This window comes from Nicotiana tabacum, chromosome 9, assembly GCF_000715075.1.
Source record: "Nicotiana tabacum cultivar K326 chromosome 9, ASM71507v2, whole genome shotgun sequence".
NCBI lineage: Eukaryota > Viridiplantae > Streptophyta > Magnoliopsida > Solanales > Solanaceae > Nicotiana > Nicotiana tabacum.
The window spans coordinates 52,008,719-52,027,163 of record NC_134088.1 but is presented as its reverse complement, the minus strand read 5'-3'; the positions used below and the strand labels follow the sequence as shown (position 1 = coordinate 52,027,163).

Here is an 18,445-nt window from a genome sequence, read left to right as displayed (position 1 = left end):
ATCATATGAAAAGTATGAGAATCTCATAATCAACTCTGAGTCACAAGCAAACTACATACTCAATTAGACAGGAACCTTTAACATTATCCCGTCTAGTAAAAAAATCACAATACACAATATGCTCCTCATGCCGGTAGGAAATATCTATCTCAAACCGTGGTAGAAATCCTCGAGAACACTTTGAATTCCATTTGTACATAACCACGCTATCAGAATTGAATCCCTCTAACTCAACCAAGCCACGAAGGTCGCCAAATCCCAAGAGCATTGCCACAAAACACCTGTAGAGACTCACCACATCACAAGTACCTAAAGAACCTATCATATCCATTACCATGCTGATCCAACCCACTACCAAGCTGTCCTATTTTTCCGAGTTCCTTCCGAATTACCATCAAGTTGACACTTCTCCTTGCCAGAACACCACGATCCTTACCCAAAAACTCACCACAAGAGATCCTAGCATAAAATCACACTGCCCTAAGGCCCATACGCTGTTGTATTCATTTCTTAAGCACCCCAAAAGTACTACAACCGAGACGGCCACTCTGAAGAGACCTTCTGTGAATCTAAAGTCGTTTCCTTCACCTTCGTGATACTGAAATATAGAATCCATAATGATATAGAAACACCGCGAGTCTCGACACCATCCAATGCAAATCTCAGATTCTAGCCATACACAAATCCGGGAAAATTCTCAATTGCTACATATAAATCTTGAACCCATTAGAACCTTCTAGAGAGTCACCCACTCTGATCTAATCTCAATTGCACTACCCAAACAGGCCGAATGACCTGTGCCTCATTAGCACAACAACACCCTAAGATGTAACCCTGCCTTAATGCAATCGAGTAAATTCCTACTCCATGCGCACTACACCCGTCATGAATAACAACTCAAATCATTCCATGATTTCCATATACCCATAAAGTTTAATAACCCATATCCAGAAATTACCTTACTCGAGTCATCCTCGATCTTAACCTCTGCAAGTCATAACTGATTTACAAGTATGCCTCAAACCGAAACCAATACAACACATAACCATGCAATCTAATCGTCGATAGTAGACTCCCCCACTTAGCTCAAAGCTATAGAACAAAATACTCGATAACTCACAATGCCCATACTGTATTACTGCCATAATACCGCCATGAGATTCAACTAAATCCTTTGTAAGCTCATATAACACAAACCATATAGTACCTCAAATTATCTACTAAGCTCGCATACATCCTCGTGGCGGTCAGGTCAACTTTCTCAACCAATCCAAACTCAGATCGCAACACCTATACCCACTGGTAGAAAATAAAGCCTCCACACAACATCATCAGGATCACACATCCGTAGATTACCCTGTATGTCATAACCCACATGCTTATCCCCAAACTAACACCTCTCTATACCCTTTTGCAGCCACAACTACTACGTAATCACTTAATCTTCCTGAGTCTGAACTCATCAACAAGACATAAAAATCTACTTCGTTCCACAAATGAAATAACACGAAAGAATCTCTCAAAAACCTTCATAACTCAAGACCGTATGACACATCCATAGAAATCGAGCATCTCATAGTCCTTTTCATATCTCAAGCAAACTCTTCTCGTGTCCTTCATATCAAACTTACTAGTTAGCCCGCAGTCACATCCTACTCATCATATAGCCATCCAACCACTCATCGAGCCATCAGTCCCACTCATAGGGACACCACTGGACATAGAAGTCCAAAAGCACATGCTCACACACTGAAACTACTAAGTCTAGGCTGCGGTCCAAACCTGGCCTCAAGTCCTCCAGATTGGCCCATCACCAAAATATAGAAAATACATCTCGCACCTAATCCATGGAATCATAAGCCGTCGATGTACAGCTGATACCGAGCGCTCACATGCTCATACAAATTAGTGGAAGGAATTCAAAGTGATATGCTTCAAGCTGAATCAATGTCGCACGATAAGGAAAGAAAGATGGGAAGTGTATCCTAAATTCCCTGTAGCCTCTCGAAGATAGGTATGGATGTCATCATACCGATCCGCAAGACACTACTAGACACTTGCTTATGACTCGTAGAACTTATGAACCTAGAGCTCTAATACCAACTTGTCACGATCCAAATTCTAACTAGTCATTATAGCACCTAACCCAACCCACTAGGTAAGCCAAATAACAATAATCTGATTTAAAAGAGATTTACTGAGAAAACAAATGATGAAATAATTGAACTTTTATACAAAGAATTTTCCAATGACCGATAGTACAAATCATGAGCTTCTAAGATTTAGAGTCTACAAAGCTGATATGAAATAAATACATCATATGTTTGAAATATACATGAACAAATTTAATAATTCTAAAGCTACCAAGAACAAGAGGCAGTTATGACTGGAATGCAGGTACATCTTCAACTCCAGCTCCCGCCACACACAGCAACATCAGCATCCAAAATCTGCACGCAAGGTGCAGAAATGTAGTATGAGTACAACCGACCCTATGTACTCAATAAGTAACAAACCTAACCTTAGGTTGAAAGTAGTGATGAGCTGGGACAGAGGTCAGAGTCCAACACCAATAGCCAACAACAGTTTATAACAATATAATAAAAGTGGTGCAAGAAATAACTCAGAGATATGATGCTCAGCTCGTTCACAGTTACGGAAAATAGTCATGCTTTTCAGGTATAACAATAAAACCCAAATCCTTCACCGGAATCACCAAAATATGAGTAAGTCAGAACCTTTGATTTTTCCCAAAAACTTTCAACAGATAAGATGATTCAATTTCAGATAGCACGAGGAAAGTACATCTCTATGCGTACACATCAATGTACATGTGAAGTCATAAATGTCACAAAAATCGTGTAACACGAGGAAATGCATCTTTATGCTTGTATGTCAAGTATGCATGTCAGATGCAATGTGTCACAATGATGAACGCATGTAGTAACACTCTCTGAGTACTCAATATCACAGTCTCACACTCCCACTCATCATGCTCAATCACTCAGCACACTTAGTCACTCTCAATCACTCAGCACTGAACGGTACCCACTGCGGCGTGCGGCCCAATCCTATCATGAATCAATTGTAACTGCGCTCACTGTGAGTGTGCAAACTCCAGAGGGGCAGATCAAGCCCAAGCGCTAATAAATCCTACTACGGCGTGAGGCCCGATCCCATCGTGAACCAATAATACCTGCTGCGGCGTGTAGCCCGGTCCCATATTGAGTCAATAATACTTGTTGCGGCGTGCATCCCGATCCCATCAATATCACTCACAATCCAGCCCTCAGGTCCTAACTCAGTCATCAATCTCTCCAATCTCTCGGGCTTACGATGTCATGAAACTCAGCCCAAAAATGATGATATGATGTATCAATAAATGGCAACAAAGACTGAGATATGATATGTAAATAAATGAGTATGAATGAGTATGTAACTGCAGTTTAAGCAAATAACTCAACAACAGATATGACCTCAGTGGGTCCCAACAGAATAAGCATATACCCTAAACATGGTTTCTAACATGGATCACAACTCAATTACTCTAGCATGTAGAGATTTCTTGGATAAAAATAAGATTTAGTAACTATACAGTACCACAAAATTTAACGGAATCACAATTCACATGGTGCACGCCCACACGCCCGTCACCTAGTATGTGCGTCATCTCAATGCCAATACATAACATGTATATTCAGGGATTCATACCCTCAGCACCAAGTTTAGAAGTGTTACTTACCTCGAACAAGCCAAATTCAATACCGAGTAAGCCAAATAATACTCTAGAAATGTCATCCCGCGCGTACCGACCTCTGAACGACTCAAAACTAGCCAAAAGCAACTCAAGAATATCACATAATGTCTAAGGAAATAAACCCAATCGAAAAAGGTCGAATCTTTATCCAAAAGCCCAAAGTCAACCAAAAAGTAAAACCCGAGCCCGCACCTTAGAACCTAACAAAACGCAAAAAATCTAACAATTCATTCAATTACGAGTCCAACCATACTAGTTTTATTCAAATCCGACTCCGAATCGATGATCAAAACTCAAAAATTTACTTTATGAAATTTTAGACAAAATTCCCCAATTTCTCTTGAAAATTCGTAATCCGATTATCAAAAATAAAAATAGATTCGCAAAATATAATCACAACCGAGTTAAGAATGCTTAACCCAATCTGTGTGGTGAAATCTCTCTCCAAAGTCGCCAAAGACCGAGCTCCAAATCTCAAAATATCATAGAAAGAACCAAGGCCTCGAATAAATTAGAATCTGCCTAGCCCTTTTCACTTCTGCGAATAGTTGAGCCTCTTATGCGACGTGATGCCCGCTTCTGCGGAATAAGCTAGAAAAATGGCCCTTCGCACCTGCGGAAAACATCCGCTCCTGTGCAATCACAAGTGCGACAACTCAACGCGCATCTGCGCATAAGACCGCTCCTGCGCCCAAAGATTTCACTTCTGTACGTACGCTGGTGCGCTTCTTCCTCCACATCTGCGATGGTCCCCCAGCCTATCCTTTTCCCGCTTTTGCGACTGATTGTTCGCATCTGTGGACTCGCATCTGCGTCAATTCTTCCGCAGATGCGGAAACACCAGAACCAGCACTCCTCCTTCAGCACTCGGCACCCTGTTCGAATATATCAACAAATCCCATAACATAACACGGACCTGATCGAGGCCTCAAATCACACATAACAATATCGAAACGACGAATCGTACCTAAATTCAAACTTAAATGAACTTTTAAACTTTCAACTTCCAAAACTCCCGCCGAAACATATCAAATCAACCCAGAATTAACTCAAAATTTTCACACAAGTCCCAAGTGACATTACGAAGCTATTCCAATTCCGAAAACTACAATCCGAATCCGATATCATCAAAGTCAACTCCCAGTCAAACTTTTGAACATTCTAAACTTTTAAATTTTTAATTTTCACCAATTAGTGCTGAAACCCTCTAGAAATATCCAAATGCAAATTTGGGCACACGCCCGAGTCAAAAATCACCATCCAGGCCTAACGGGACCATCGAAACTCCGATCCGGAGTCAAATACACAAAAGTCAAACTTGGTCAACTCTTCCAACTTAAAGCTTCAAATAACAATGAATATTTGCTTCGCTTGAGAGGCAACATAGTTTGGTTCCATTGCCTAACAAATAAGAAGTGGCCATTGACGAACCAAGGTCCATTGTGGAGAGCTTTAACCATGCTTTCCTCTCTATTGAATTTAATAATATAATAGTCTGCACCAAGATATATTAATGGAAATTTTTTCGTGATTCTGCATAATTCGTGTATCTTTTTTCTAATGTATTGATGGAGAATACTCTTACCCATAAGTTTAATGATGACTGAATATTTCCAAGGCTCATAGATGCGAAGCATATCCTGTGGAGAAAGGGGGATGTTGTTATCTTTGTTCATATGCTCTTCCCCAAGTCCTCCACATTGATCTGATGCAGCTATCTCCATTGGTGAAGTGAGAATTTCTGTGGAGTGCCATGAGGTGTAAATGGTTTGGCCATCGGCTATTAGCTTATCTTTAAAGGAGGGGCTAGAGTTAGATAAGGCTGGATTTGTATCTTTGTTGCTAGTATCAGATGGTTTTGGTGGTATTGAAATGGTTTCAAGTTGATTTTCTGGTGGGTTAGCCATTCGTTGGTAGTGAATAGTAGCAGTGATGGATAGGATTTGAGAGAGAAGTCAGACCTTCTCTCACTAAATAATATAATCTCCGAAACATGTAATAGAAAAGGGTGTCGACAATACCTTTTAATGTACAACATTACCGAGAGGAAACTTGTATCCTTATGAAGGTTTTTTACTGGTTTGTGTACGAGTATATATCATCACAACTACAAATGATAAGCAGCATGTGGCTAATATATATCCTTAAGCTCGTTTAATTTGTTCCCAAACGACTTAGAACTCTATAATTTCATCAATAGCTTGACAAATTTTGGTCCTGATGAAAAGAGATTACAAATCAATCGTTTGGAAAAAGCAACTTGTATATTAAAGTTTGGGCTTCATATAAGTGCAAACAAATTGTCAGTAAGCTATACATTTACAGCCGGAGAAATTTGCTTGCGCTTTTTCAACTCAACAAAAATGCTAAACTATTGCAAGGTTTTCTCTTTTCATTTGATCTGAACATTTGAGTGAAAATCTGCAAGCATCAATTGCGTCTTCAATGGTTAAGAACACAGATTCTTTTGTAACGGTGTCTATTGACTCTGTCACCATCAACTTTTCCAAGACTCCCAACCTCGGATTAACCAAAATCATCTACAAATTAAAGAATTGAAAAGGCAAGAGAAGAAATGTAAGTATTTAGAACCTTATGGACTTCCTATACCATGCCCAAAAAGTAAATGGAAAAACAATGAGAGTTTGATTTTACCTTGATCCCTTTTGCTTCTACGCACCTTCGAATTTCTAATAACGTTTCAACACCCGTTATGTCAATGGATGTAATACCTGTTGGCATAAGGTTCTGATTCAGTTACATTACCATTGCATTATTATAATAGAAAAAGAAGGAAACATCCAAATTTCTTCTTCTTGCTAATTTATAGGAGTACCTCCTAATTCAAGTAATAAGAATTCAATTTCATTTCCTTCAGAAATGGTAAGAGAACGCTCATCTCTGATCCATCTAAGAATCCTGCGCAATCCATCAAAGAAAGATCAAGTTCACTATCAGAATATGTAGTAGAAGCACTTGTTTGATGTGTATGAGAGAAAATAGAACAAAAACCTTTCTCTGATGTAATTACAATTTGCAAAGTATATAGGAGAACCAAGCTTCAGAATCAGAATCCCTGCAATTCCATTTGCATCAGGATACTGCTCCACATCGCGATACAATCCAGTTTCTGATATGAGTCCAAGCTTGCAAGTAGCCGGCCTTGCTATATATAGAAGTGCTCTGATTAAGGCAAGTCCAACCTGGAAAAGCCCCGGAAACAATTTAAGCAAATAATCATCTCTAATAGCAAAATTTTGTTATTAATATTTTATTGAAAAGTGTAGTGCTTACAGATAACATTAGGCCAATGTCCATGCTTATGAAGGAAACACCAAAAAAGGCAGCCATACAAATACAGAAATCAAACTTGTCTGTCTTGAAGAGGTGATATGCCTTGTCATAGTCAATTAAGCCAAGCATTGCAGACATGATGATGGCGGAGAGAGAGACCAATGGTGTGTAACTAAACAGAGGAGCCAAGAACAGAAGGGTTAGCATCATGCATATTGACATTACCACGTTTGACATTGCAGTCTTGCATCCAGCGTTGAAGTTCACTGCAGTTTTAGAAAATGGCCCTGAAAATACAACATCCATCATTATTAGTTATGTACTACCACATGTTTTAACTTTATTTTATGGTGTAAATATACTTTTCCTAGAAGCATGTTCATTAAAGTATTGTCTGTCAGAGATGAATCTTTTCGTTCTAGTTTATTAGAATCTTTTCGGAGTACGAGGGTTAAATTAACTAATTTTTAATACAAATTCGGATATAAGATTTTCAAAAATTTTGAAATAAAATTTACATAACTAGAAACTACATAAAAATTATTATATGTCATAGTTAATAATTGAAAATATTTAAAAAGTTTTACCAAAACCGTGGTTAAAATTTTTATTATTGACTCCTCAAATAATAATAGGTTCACGAAAAGTAGAATAGAGGGAGTAACTATTTTTCATATATATACATTGTTGGGGAGGAAAGCAAAAGTTTCAATTGCAGATGATGTTCTAAATCGACGGATGCTAATAATCTAATTAGTTTTCTTATCCAGTAGGTACAGTTTCCATCACGAGAGTGGTCTTGACAACTATGGTGTATTTGGTACAGTTTTTGGGTGGAGAATAAGGTAGGGAAGGTTGAAAAAGAGTTTTGAAAAATATCTTGCCTCATTTTGGTAGGAAAGTCATTTTTCTCCGATTGAAAAAAAAAATAAGTTCATAAGAAAACTATTCTCTAAATATTTAAGCCAATCAAACATGAGAAAATTAATCCTTACCAAACACACCCTATATCTTGGTAAATTTTACTCTTGATTTTAGTGAATAATTACCAGTAGGGGTGGCAAACGGTCGGGTCGGGTCGAAAATGGGTAATGCAAAACGGATAAATTATCCGATCCGAGCCATATTTAATGTGGATAAAATATGGGTTAATCGATGGATAATATGTGTGTATTTAATTCTTCTTGAATATGATCACTTTTGGAAAAATTCTTAGTCTTCTAAACTTGAGGAACCACCGATTTGAAGTTTTACAAATGTAAAAGTTAAATGGATAATATGGTTCTTATCCATATTTGATCCGTTTTTAAAAAGTTTATTATTCAGCCCATCTTTTAGTGAATAATATGGATGATTAATTGTTTGCCGCCGCTAATTACCAGTTGTCAAGTAGCATGAAGCGAAAGATCCAAAAATGTTCATGAGGCCAATAGCAATCATTTCCTTGTTGCCATCAATTTGTTCATTTCTGATGATGGCGAAACTCCGTCCGATGGCTATTCCCTCCTAGAAAATATTCCATACAAACTTAGTAAACACGTACGTTTTTGATGATTGACAAATCAGAAATTCTTTGTCATAAACGGAGCTCGTATGTATGGATAAAGGGTGTACTTACAGCTAGAGATATCATTGCTGCGATGACTCCTGCTTTTATAGGTGCTGATATATACTTGGGATCGAAATTTAAAAGATGAATGGAAGAGGGATTTATTCCTTTACTCAAATGTCCAACCTGTATATATTCAGTCCAAAATATGAGACAAAAGGACCTACTGTTACATTAGATGAGACAAATTAAAATACGGACCTAGTGCTGTGACCACAGAAAAGAAAGAGTTAGTGTTGAGTTTTCTACAAGATTATTAGTGATCTTGTCCATATGCGTCGGTGGACATAACTTGCATACTTTAAGTCTAATTCTCGAAAGGTCAAAATTGGCTCTTCCTAGCTAGTTAGGTGGAAGTCCACTTAGATAAGTGTTGTAAAAGGGGTTTGTCTTAATGATAAATTATTGAAACGTTGCCATACACACCTCAATAGTCATTCTCCAACAACCCTTAAAGAGAATTCAAACGTTGCCATACACACCTCAATAGTCATTCTCCAACAACCCTTAAAGAGAATTCAAAAAGATCTTAGCAATCTTAACAGTTGCAAATTCTTTAATTTTTGTCTCTCCTAATGCGTCTCTTCCTGTTCTCAAACTATTTCGTTTGATAACCCTAAGCAAAAAAACTAACGGATTCAGAATTTAAATCCTATGGGTTCAATTTTTAAATTTTTTAGCATTGAACTCATTATATTTATAAAGTTATTTAGTTCATATATACTATTTTTGAAATTTTAATGAATTTTTACATATAATATTTTTTACTCAGCGTCGAAAGTTATGGGTTCAATTGAACCTGTCGAGTATATACTACATCCGCCCAGACTTAATTATTAGTATTCCCCGTATATATGTATACACACATGTATATATATGTGTGAATTACATGTGTCATAAAGGAAGTTTTTAATTCGATTTCTACTAAAATATTTTATGGCAAACTAGTTAATTCAAATCACCTTCATCTTTCTCAAATTTTGTATATTTCCGTGATTCTCTGTTCTATTCTTCCTTTCCTAGTCGGCCCATATTTGTCAGCTTTTCTATATGTTGTACCGCACTTAATATAAATTCATTTTGGGGTGGGGGAGAAGGAAATTAAAGGCTTACGATTTGGATGCCATGTTTGTCAGCATGGGCGAAGTAAGCGAAAAGGCAGCCGACAATTACAGTGACCATTGGAGCTATGGCTGAAACCCAAAATAGCTTTGGTTTCTTGTTTTTCTGCAAAGAAGCATTATTTTTTCTTGTATACATGATCTGCGAGAACACTTATTTTCACATACCAATAGGAAACACTCACCACAAATCTAGTGAATTGCAGGAAAGTAAGGAAGATTATTCCAACAACTGCACTCTCCCACTTCCACTGTTCGAATACACACACAAAAAAAAAAAATCAATAACAGAAATTAAATTGCCCAATTGACCAAAACCATGTGTAACTTTCAATAATAAAAGGCAATTATATTCCTCATTTTTTATCCTTTGGTGACATATATGGATCTATAAAATAATATTTCTAAATGATATGTCAGTGTCCAAGCTAAGGTATGTGAATATATATTGTGCGTAGAAGTATCCCCAATGCATGGCTATTCACTTAATTAATCAAATAGATACAAGGAGTATAGAATGACAACCTCTTTTCTGTTGTGGAAGATAGCACGTAAGACAGAAGCCACATCAGTATGGGTGGTGAAATGCTTCAAACCAAGCATGCCCTTCAGTTGCTGCAAGCAAATAATTATTGCTGTCCCTCCCATAAATCCAGTTATGGTTGAATGTGATAGAAAATCTACCAAAATCCCAAGTCTGCACAAACCAAATAAATTGCACTTATATATTTATACTAGTACTAATTAATCAAAGAGCTAGCTAGTTTAGAGAAGGTGGTGGTCATGTGTACGTAACTTCGGTCATTTATATATACCTTAGCAAACCCAGAGCAGTCTGAACCAAACCAGAGAAAAGAGTGGCCGTGAACACCAAACTAAGATACAGCGGCATATTATCGTTAGCGTTCACTTTTCCTTCAATGATTGCAGCAATAAGCAATGAGCAAGCAGCCACCGTCCCCACAGCAAGGTGCTTTGAACTTCCAAAAACAGCATAAATAAGAGGAGGAACAAAGCTCGAATCTGCATGCATGCAACTCCCGTGTTTAATTAATAACAGAAATATTTAGACTCAATCTTTTAATCAAAATATTGTTAGTTGTACCTACTTCGAATCAAAAGCCAAGAAAGTTATCAACACATACATCTTTTGGTACGACGTGTCAATATATAGGAAAAAACAATACAATACTCTTATAAGTAGCTTACAGAGTCCGATGATTGGAGGAATGTTAGCGAGTTTGGCATAGCTTATCCCTTGAGGAATGGCAAGGCTAGCAATAGTGATTCCAGCAAGAAGATCATACTTGAAGAGCTTGAAACTGTACTTTGGCAGCCATTCAAAAATTGGAACAAAATATTGAGCCCCCTTTAAAAATCTGCGTGAAATTGGCTCGTTCTTGATTTCATGGAATGGATCATCTGGGAAAAGGGTCTCTTTTAGGTTTGCTTTTAGTAACGTCCCAAAGCTTCGTGGCGCTGCATAGTTCACCCTATGCAAAGACTGGGGAGAGCTCGTCATGGCTGGGATATATATTGCTTTGCAGAAGAAATGAGCAAAAAGAAAGGAGAGCTTGGGTGGATTTAGCTTGAACAGCTTTGTGCATATTTATAGACGCAAAAAAGATGGAAAGTGATGCAAGAATGACCAAGAGGAGAAAAATGGGGAATTGTGTATTTTATTGGGAGTGTCTATCTTATTACCTTGTTTGATCTTAATTTATTGAAAGGCGAAATTTCTTGTATCATGTAAAATTATATAATACTATACTATATTCATTCCGTTTCAATTTATGTGTCTTAGCACTACTAAAAATTCGGGCAAAATCGTCCAAAAAAACCGACCAAAGTGGGTCGGTAATGGCCAATAACTGTCCAAAACGCGACCATTTACGTGTGGACGGTATTTTGAAGGTCGGAAGGGCATACCGATCAAAATTGATCGGAAATTACCGACCAACTTTGGTCAGTCAATTAAATTCAAAAAATAATAATTGCCGAAAAAACCGACCAAAGTTGGCCGGTATTTTAATTATGTAATTAAAAAATGCACAATCTGGGAATCGAACCGGGATCTGTATTGTGGCAGGATACTATTCTACCACTAGACCATTGGTGCATTTTGTTTTAAGACTGTCTTTTATTTTATTTATACTCTTTAATTGTATTTTTCACACGAAAATAACCGATCAAAGTTGGTCGATTTTATTATAAAATAAAATTACCGACCGAATTCGGTTGATTTTTTAAAATGACCTGCCGAATTAACCGATCGATTTCGGTCGATTTTTTAAATATTAATTTTAATTTATTTTAAATAAAAAACCGACCAAAGTTGGTCGGTTTCTTGAAAAATAAATTTTGCGGGACTCAAAAATAGTTTCCCACATTTTTGTGCCAAAGAAAATCGAACAAAGTTGGTCGGTTTTGTAAAAAAAATTAAAAAATAAAATATTTTGAAAAACCGACCAACTTTGGTCGACTTTTTGGCCGACCAAAATTGGTCGGTCGGCCGTGGTCGGTTTTTGCCGAATTTCTAGTTGTATAGTTTGACTGCGCACGAAACTTAAGAAAGTAAGGATAACTTTTAAATCTTGTCACCTTAAATTTAATATGTATATAATGTACCAAATGTCCTTGAATCTTGTAGTCTAAAATTTACCGAATGGAAAGTTGGAGTTAAAAGTTATTAAATATAGAAAGAGACATTCTTTTTGGTACAGATTAAAACGAAAAGTAAGCTATATAAATTTGAAATGGAGGGAGTACTAAATATTACTCCATTCGTTCAATTTTATGTGGTGGTGTTTCACTCGACATGAAGTTTAAGAAAGAAAGAAACTTTTCCTTTTCTCAACATCAACAACTTTGCCAACACTTGAGGGCAAAGCTGCAGTCTTTCTCAACATATACTTCTTCATCATCCCCATCCTACCACCACTAGCACACTACCAACTCTATTCTCCTGGTTCAGTTCTTCACTAGTGTTTACTCGTAAAATGGTATAATTGAATTTATACGTGATTTCTAGATAAGTGAATTAATTAGATCCTGAAATAATAAAATAATCAAAGAATTATACAATACTTATCCTTAAAATATAGATGAAACAACAGAGATGACAGTTCCGGGAACAAGATTTTAGGGCACAACAATGATGAAATTCAAAAGTGGGACTCTCTTTTATTTCCGTAACACTCATACGGTACCCTTAACTACCCCACTCCTATCTGAATATTTCTCAAGGATCACGATATCATATCTGCGAGACTGAATTCCCATGTTGGGGTTCACTATGTTTATCTTGCACGATCTGTTGATTTGTCTGTAACCTCTTATCTAGCCATAACTAGACTCTTCCTGAATCAACTACTAACTGCTCGTTGGTCCATTTTCATATCTGTATTCCGCGCAATCCCTCTTGGGTTACTCCATTTGTCTTAACTTACGTCTTGCACTGACTCCTTATTTATCAATAACATCTCGGGTAGGAACCCTTACTTTCTTTCCTTTACATCATGTTTGCATAATGTTCTGGAATCGTAGCATATCTGCAGGATAAGTACAATCTCATTCCTTTCACATTTTTTTTATCGCATTCTTCCTTTATCATTCCATAGTTACTAGAACTACTTAATTCTGACTTAATGCCACACCACTCCATATTCCCCCTTTTAGGGGAGTACTAAGATTTAGCACTATGATGATCTACGCATAGATATTTTACCTCTTCATCTTTGGCGTCTTTTCACATTATCGATGACCTTACTCGCCTCACGGTAATCCTTATGTACCAAGGATAACAAATTTCCTTACTCGCGACGGAGACACTTAGTATAACTGGTACATATAGTCCCTTAAGCTTAACTTTGCTCACATTGCTTTCTTTTAGGGAAGCGTCTTCCTGAATGACCATTCTCTGAATTTCTCATGAATCTTCTTCTGTTGTCCCTTCTATTATCGTTGGAACGAAATATGAAATTCTCATGATGTCGACCATTATCAAATTACTCAATCCCTAATTCATGTTTAGTTTACCTTATTCACCAGTCCATATTAATTTCTATTACTTTGGGGTCTAACTATTCCTTTTGGTAATCACGTTATAGTCACGAACTTATTTTTCAAAATGAGGACATGACTTTATGGCTTATATTCTTTTGTTGTCTCAAGGCTTGTCACCTCTTGTCTTTTCCTTCACTTGATTATAGACTCTGTAATACTGTTATTATTTTTTTTTCTACCGTTGTCATCCATGTATCATATCTTACTCATAATGCTTCATTGACCGTCTTCTTATTTTTCGCTAATATCTATGTCTATTACTTTATTCTGAAAACTTCAACAAGACATTCTTTTGCTTTTAGCTCCCCTTACTCCATCCATTGGCTCTTCGAATCGCCTAACATTCTTTCTCTACTAGGGACGGGAGTCACACTAAGATAATATTTATCCCTTCTAGGCTTCCAATGCCTATCTTTGTAGTACTCATATCTAGCCGTACCATTTTAGAGTGCACCATCTGGGTGTCTCATAAGGAGATCTATTAGCACATTTGTAATATCCTTCGAAAATATCAGCTAACACTAACAATCGATCCACCATTTTGGGTTACCCTAACCCCAGCTAGATCCTAACATCCTGCATTCTCTTATACTAATTCTGTTAGCCCCCATAGGGCATAACGTATCTTTCTTATTACATTATCATAGGTAAGTGGGCCACAACGGGCGTCATGAGATAATCAGAGTAAACATGAGGGAACACCCGACATAGAACGACCCAACCTGATATAGAAACTCATATTTGTGACGTACGGGCCTATAAGGCCAATGTGAACCATTATATCCTTAACATATAGGCCGACAAGGCCATACAAGTATCCGTATATATGACATCTATCTACAAGCCTCTAAAAGTACATACTTATCATAAAGGTCGGGACAGGGCTCCGCCATACCAAACAATACACGTCTAAATCACACTGACTAAACAAGCAACTTCGGAATAAATGGAGCGCACCAACATCTTCCGCTGAGCTGATAGCCTACTTGGAAGACTCTCGACCTGTCTATCGGGACCTGCGGGTATGAAACGCAGTATCCCCAGGCAAAAGGAACGTCAGTAAAAATAATGTACCGAGTATGTAAGGAATGAAAATTAGTAAATAATAGACAATAGACATGAGAAAGCCATGGAGTAAAAGACTCGACATGTATATCTGAATATTTTTGTGAATCAATTAATATTATAATGTCATGCATATGCGTATAAATGTCATACCATGCATGGGTATATGCGTTCATAACATCATCAAGCCTCTGAGGGCATCCCATTATATTATTTCGGCCACTGTGGGCAAATCATCAACGTATATCAGCTGATCAAGTGGTGGTGCATATATAACGCCATAACCTTTTTTCCATATCCCATATATATATATATATATATATATATATATATATATATATATATATATATATATATATATATATATATATATATATATATATATATATATATAACGCCATCTGGTCATGGGTCAATGTAAATGAATGCAATGCATGAGAAGTACGTCAATAAAATTTCTCGGAATGTCATAAGACCATTATGCCTTTGATTAATATCATGAAATAAACTTTATCAACTTACGTATTTTCTGAGACCCATGAACATATGATAGAATAATAGGAATATAAACACCCCTAATATTTCTATGAATAGAGTCATTTATAAAAGTTGCATATTTTGCTCGTTTCGTTTGTATCATTTGGATCATGCTAAAAGAAAGAAGGGATAGTTTTAACATACCTGAATCGATTCTCTTGACAATTTTCTAACACACGTTAATTACGACAAAATACGGAACAAGTCGTATGAAAAGCTCGAAGCAATCATGTTGCTATGCAAAGAAAATCTTGGCCGAAACTTTTCCTTAAGCACTTAGTAATAACGTTGCTATGCAAGGATATTTTGGAAAATGATTTAACACTTACTATGTAAGGAAGCTTGGCTGAAGCTCTTACAATTAACGTTATTAATGTATGGAAGCTTGGTTGAAATGCTTTCTTATGAGATTATAAAAGTTATCCAACTTTTTAGGTGGCCCCACATAATAAGATGACTAAGACACTTAATTTTCTAAAGTTGTCACATTTCTTTATGACTTAAGAGTCATATTTTAACCAAGGTTCTTGGCTGCAACATTTTTTTTTGCTTGTCAAGCATATCCAAATTACTTAATTTACTTACTCACTTAGTTAATCTCCCACTAAAAATCCATAATTACTCAATTATCCACATAATTAAGAATTATCTCAAATTTTTTAAAATATTGCTCATTTTTAGCACACCTTGTATACCTCACTAACATGGTCATGTGGTACCTTGTATGACACTAGTCCATAAATACCAGATATTTTAGCTCGGGCCGCATTTTATCCCAAAATGTCAAACTTTGATGAAATTCATTTTCTTCGATTTGCTTACCCTCTCACTTTCACGAATTTACTCATCACTTGTTTGAAATAGCATAACGCTTATAATCTCCAAAATAATCTCATTCCCGAACTTACGTCGATTAACTTACGATGAAACTTTAACATATGAAAATGCGGGATGTAACATCTCATTTTCCGAGCTTCCATCAATTTACTTATGGCGTACTTTCATGTACGAAAACATGGGGGGTAACAGTTAAATCTGAACTAGTCTTTGAATATTATGTTTAAAAAGAACTCCCAAAGACCATATTTAAGTATACAATATTCATGCACCTCATGTCATGTAACTATTAATATCTTAGAACCACCTTGTACATAAATCGAATAGGAAATAAATAGCATCGTAAAATACTACAAGTTTTTAAAGCTCATCACAAAGGGGAGAAACAGTATTTTGGTGATTTTCATGCTCTTTTTATTGGACATTTGCAGATAAAAGAAATTCAATTTATCATCATGCACATATAAATCAAAATATATATGGTATGAAATTAATCAATTAGCTTAAAAATGCATAAGAGACCATAAATTGGTAAATATATACATTGTCGACCGTTAAAATACACATTACTTTTTAATCCTCTAATAGCACTCCAATTTTTGTTGGCGAAAAATTATTTATCCAATTATTCTTGTATACAAAATATTTGGATGTTTCATATTGAGCTTGGGCCGGGGCGTAGCACATGCACATCGTCACTAGTAATTATATAAAGAATAGTTGAGGAGCTTCGGGTTATGATGTGTGCTTGCCGTCCAGGGAAAAAAATTGAAATTTTATCTAGAGAGAAATTCTCTTTTAGTCGGTGGAGAAAACAAATAGCATCTCGTAGCCATAAATATTAGTCACACAATTCATAACCCCAAACTAGTTATACCGGTTAGCCTAAACTCACCGTATGCAAACTATTTTTACTTCTCTTTCTTTTTTTCACTGTTCAAATTTTCCGTAAGTACACGTTTTCTTAGGCGCAGAAGAATTGGATGAGCAAATTAAAGAGGTTTAGTTGTTGGACAAGAGATTATGCGAGCATGATGTCATGTGGCAGAGTGAATACTAACACCTCAGAATTGCCACGTATCAATTTGGACAACAAATATACACAATACAGTGTGCCAACTGTACTGTCCCCAAAACAAGTACCTATCAAACTAATAGGGCTACACGCTGCAAAGACTACAATGTTGTGGTATCATGTATGACTTCTTCTACTCGGCATATGTAAGCTCAATTTTCTTTATTCTTTTTTTTCCCGAGTTTCGGAGTTTGAAAGAGAAAAGAAGATCTTAAAATTAGTGGTCATGAATAAGTCATAAATTTTTTTATGATTATAAATTATCTCATCGAGAGTGAAATAAAAAATTTAGTATAATACACACACATTTTATACATTATAAAATAATACACACACATATATATATACACTTTGGATACATAAAAATACTCGGAGATACATTAATGATATACTAGGAATACACCGCAAAATGCACGATACACTTTATATATAAATTTTATACAATGTATAATAATATATACACTTTTATATAACGATACAACAGTCTATACACGTTAGATAGATAAAAGTGCTCGGGATACATTAATGATACATTAGGGATATACTGCAAAATGCACGATACACTTTATATACAATAGAGTGTCACTATACAATTTATAACCAATAGAATGTCACTATACAAATATATACAAAATATACTTTCACTATACAAAATATATACTAAATAGATTGTCACTATACAAGAAATATATAAAATAGATTGTCACTATGCAAGAAATATACTAAATAGACTGTCACTATACAATTTATATATAATAGACTGTCACTATACAAAGAATATACAAGATAGACATTTCGGGCTATTAAATGTAATATGTTTGGACAGAAGGGACATTTCGTGTCAATGGAAAAAAATATGGGTTATTAAAATTTTGAGGGGTTATTTTTCCTTTTATCTTCCTCTGTGTTATTCTTATTGGGCAACTTTGTATTAGTACTGTAGTCTTTTTATTTATATTTGGTTGTGCGGACCAATTTACCTATCTTTGAGATTATCTCTTTACTTTATGGCCTCCACATGCGTCACTTTACCTACCAAGTTATCTCAGTAGTTACTGTGTTCCCAAAAGAATGAGGTGTCTACT

General features: G+C 36.1%; 1 protein-coding gene across 1 annotated transcript; it reads right to left on the bottom strand.

Annotated features, from left to right (window-relative positions):
- Window positions 1-5,974: 5,974 nt before the first annotated feature.
- LOC107830018 (putative sulfate transporter 3.5) lies at window positions 5,975-11,428 on the bottom strand. Its single transcript, XM_016657490.2, has 12 exons — window positions 10,991-11,428; window positions 10,597-10,804; window positions 10,307-10,478; window positions 9,967-10,032; window positions 9,774-9,887; window positions 8,670-8,786; window positions 8,431-8,557; window positions 7,052-7,338; window positions 6,770-6,960; window positions 6,594-6,676; window positions 6,413-6,489; window positions 5,975-6,297 (listed from the first exon to the last, which is right to left on the bottom strand). Exons 1-12 carry the CDS (start codon window positions 11,301-11,303, stop codon window positions 6,124-6,126), a joined length of 1,929 nt encoding a protein of 642 aa, XP_016512976.1. The 5' UTR covers window positions 11,304-11,428; the 3' UTR covers window positions 5,975-6,123.
- Between the last annotated feature and the right edge of the window lie 7,017 nt (window positions 11,429-18,445).

Excerpts from the sequence above, each read along its gene's own strand:
- LOC107830018 (XM_016657490.2), bottom strand. The coding sequence starts at position 11,303 with ATGACGAGCTCTCCCCAGTCTTTGCATAGGGTGAACTATGCAGCGCCA. Across the intron at positions 6,961-7,051 it reads ACATTGGCCTAATGTTATCT|GTTGGACTTGCCTTAATCAG; the intron begins GTAAGCACTACA and ends GGGCTTTTCCAG. Across the intron at positions 6,490-6,593 it reads CTTATTACTTGAATTAGGAG|GTATTACATCCATTGACATA; the intron begins GTACTCCTATAA and ends TTATGCCAACAG.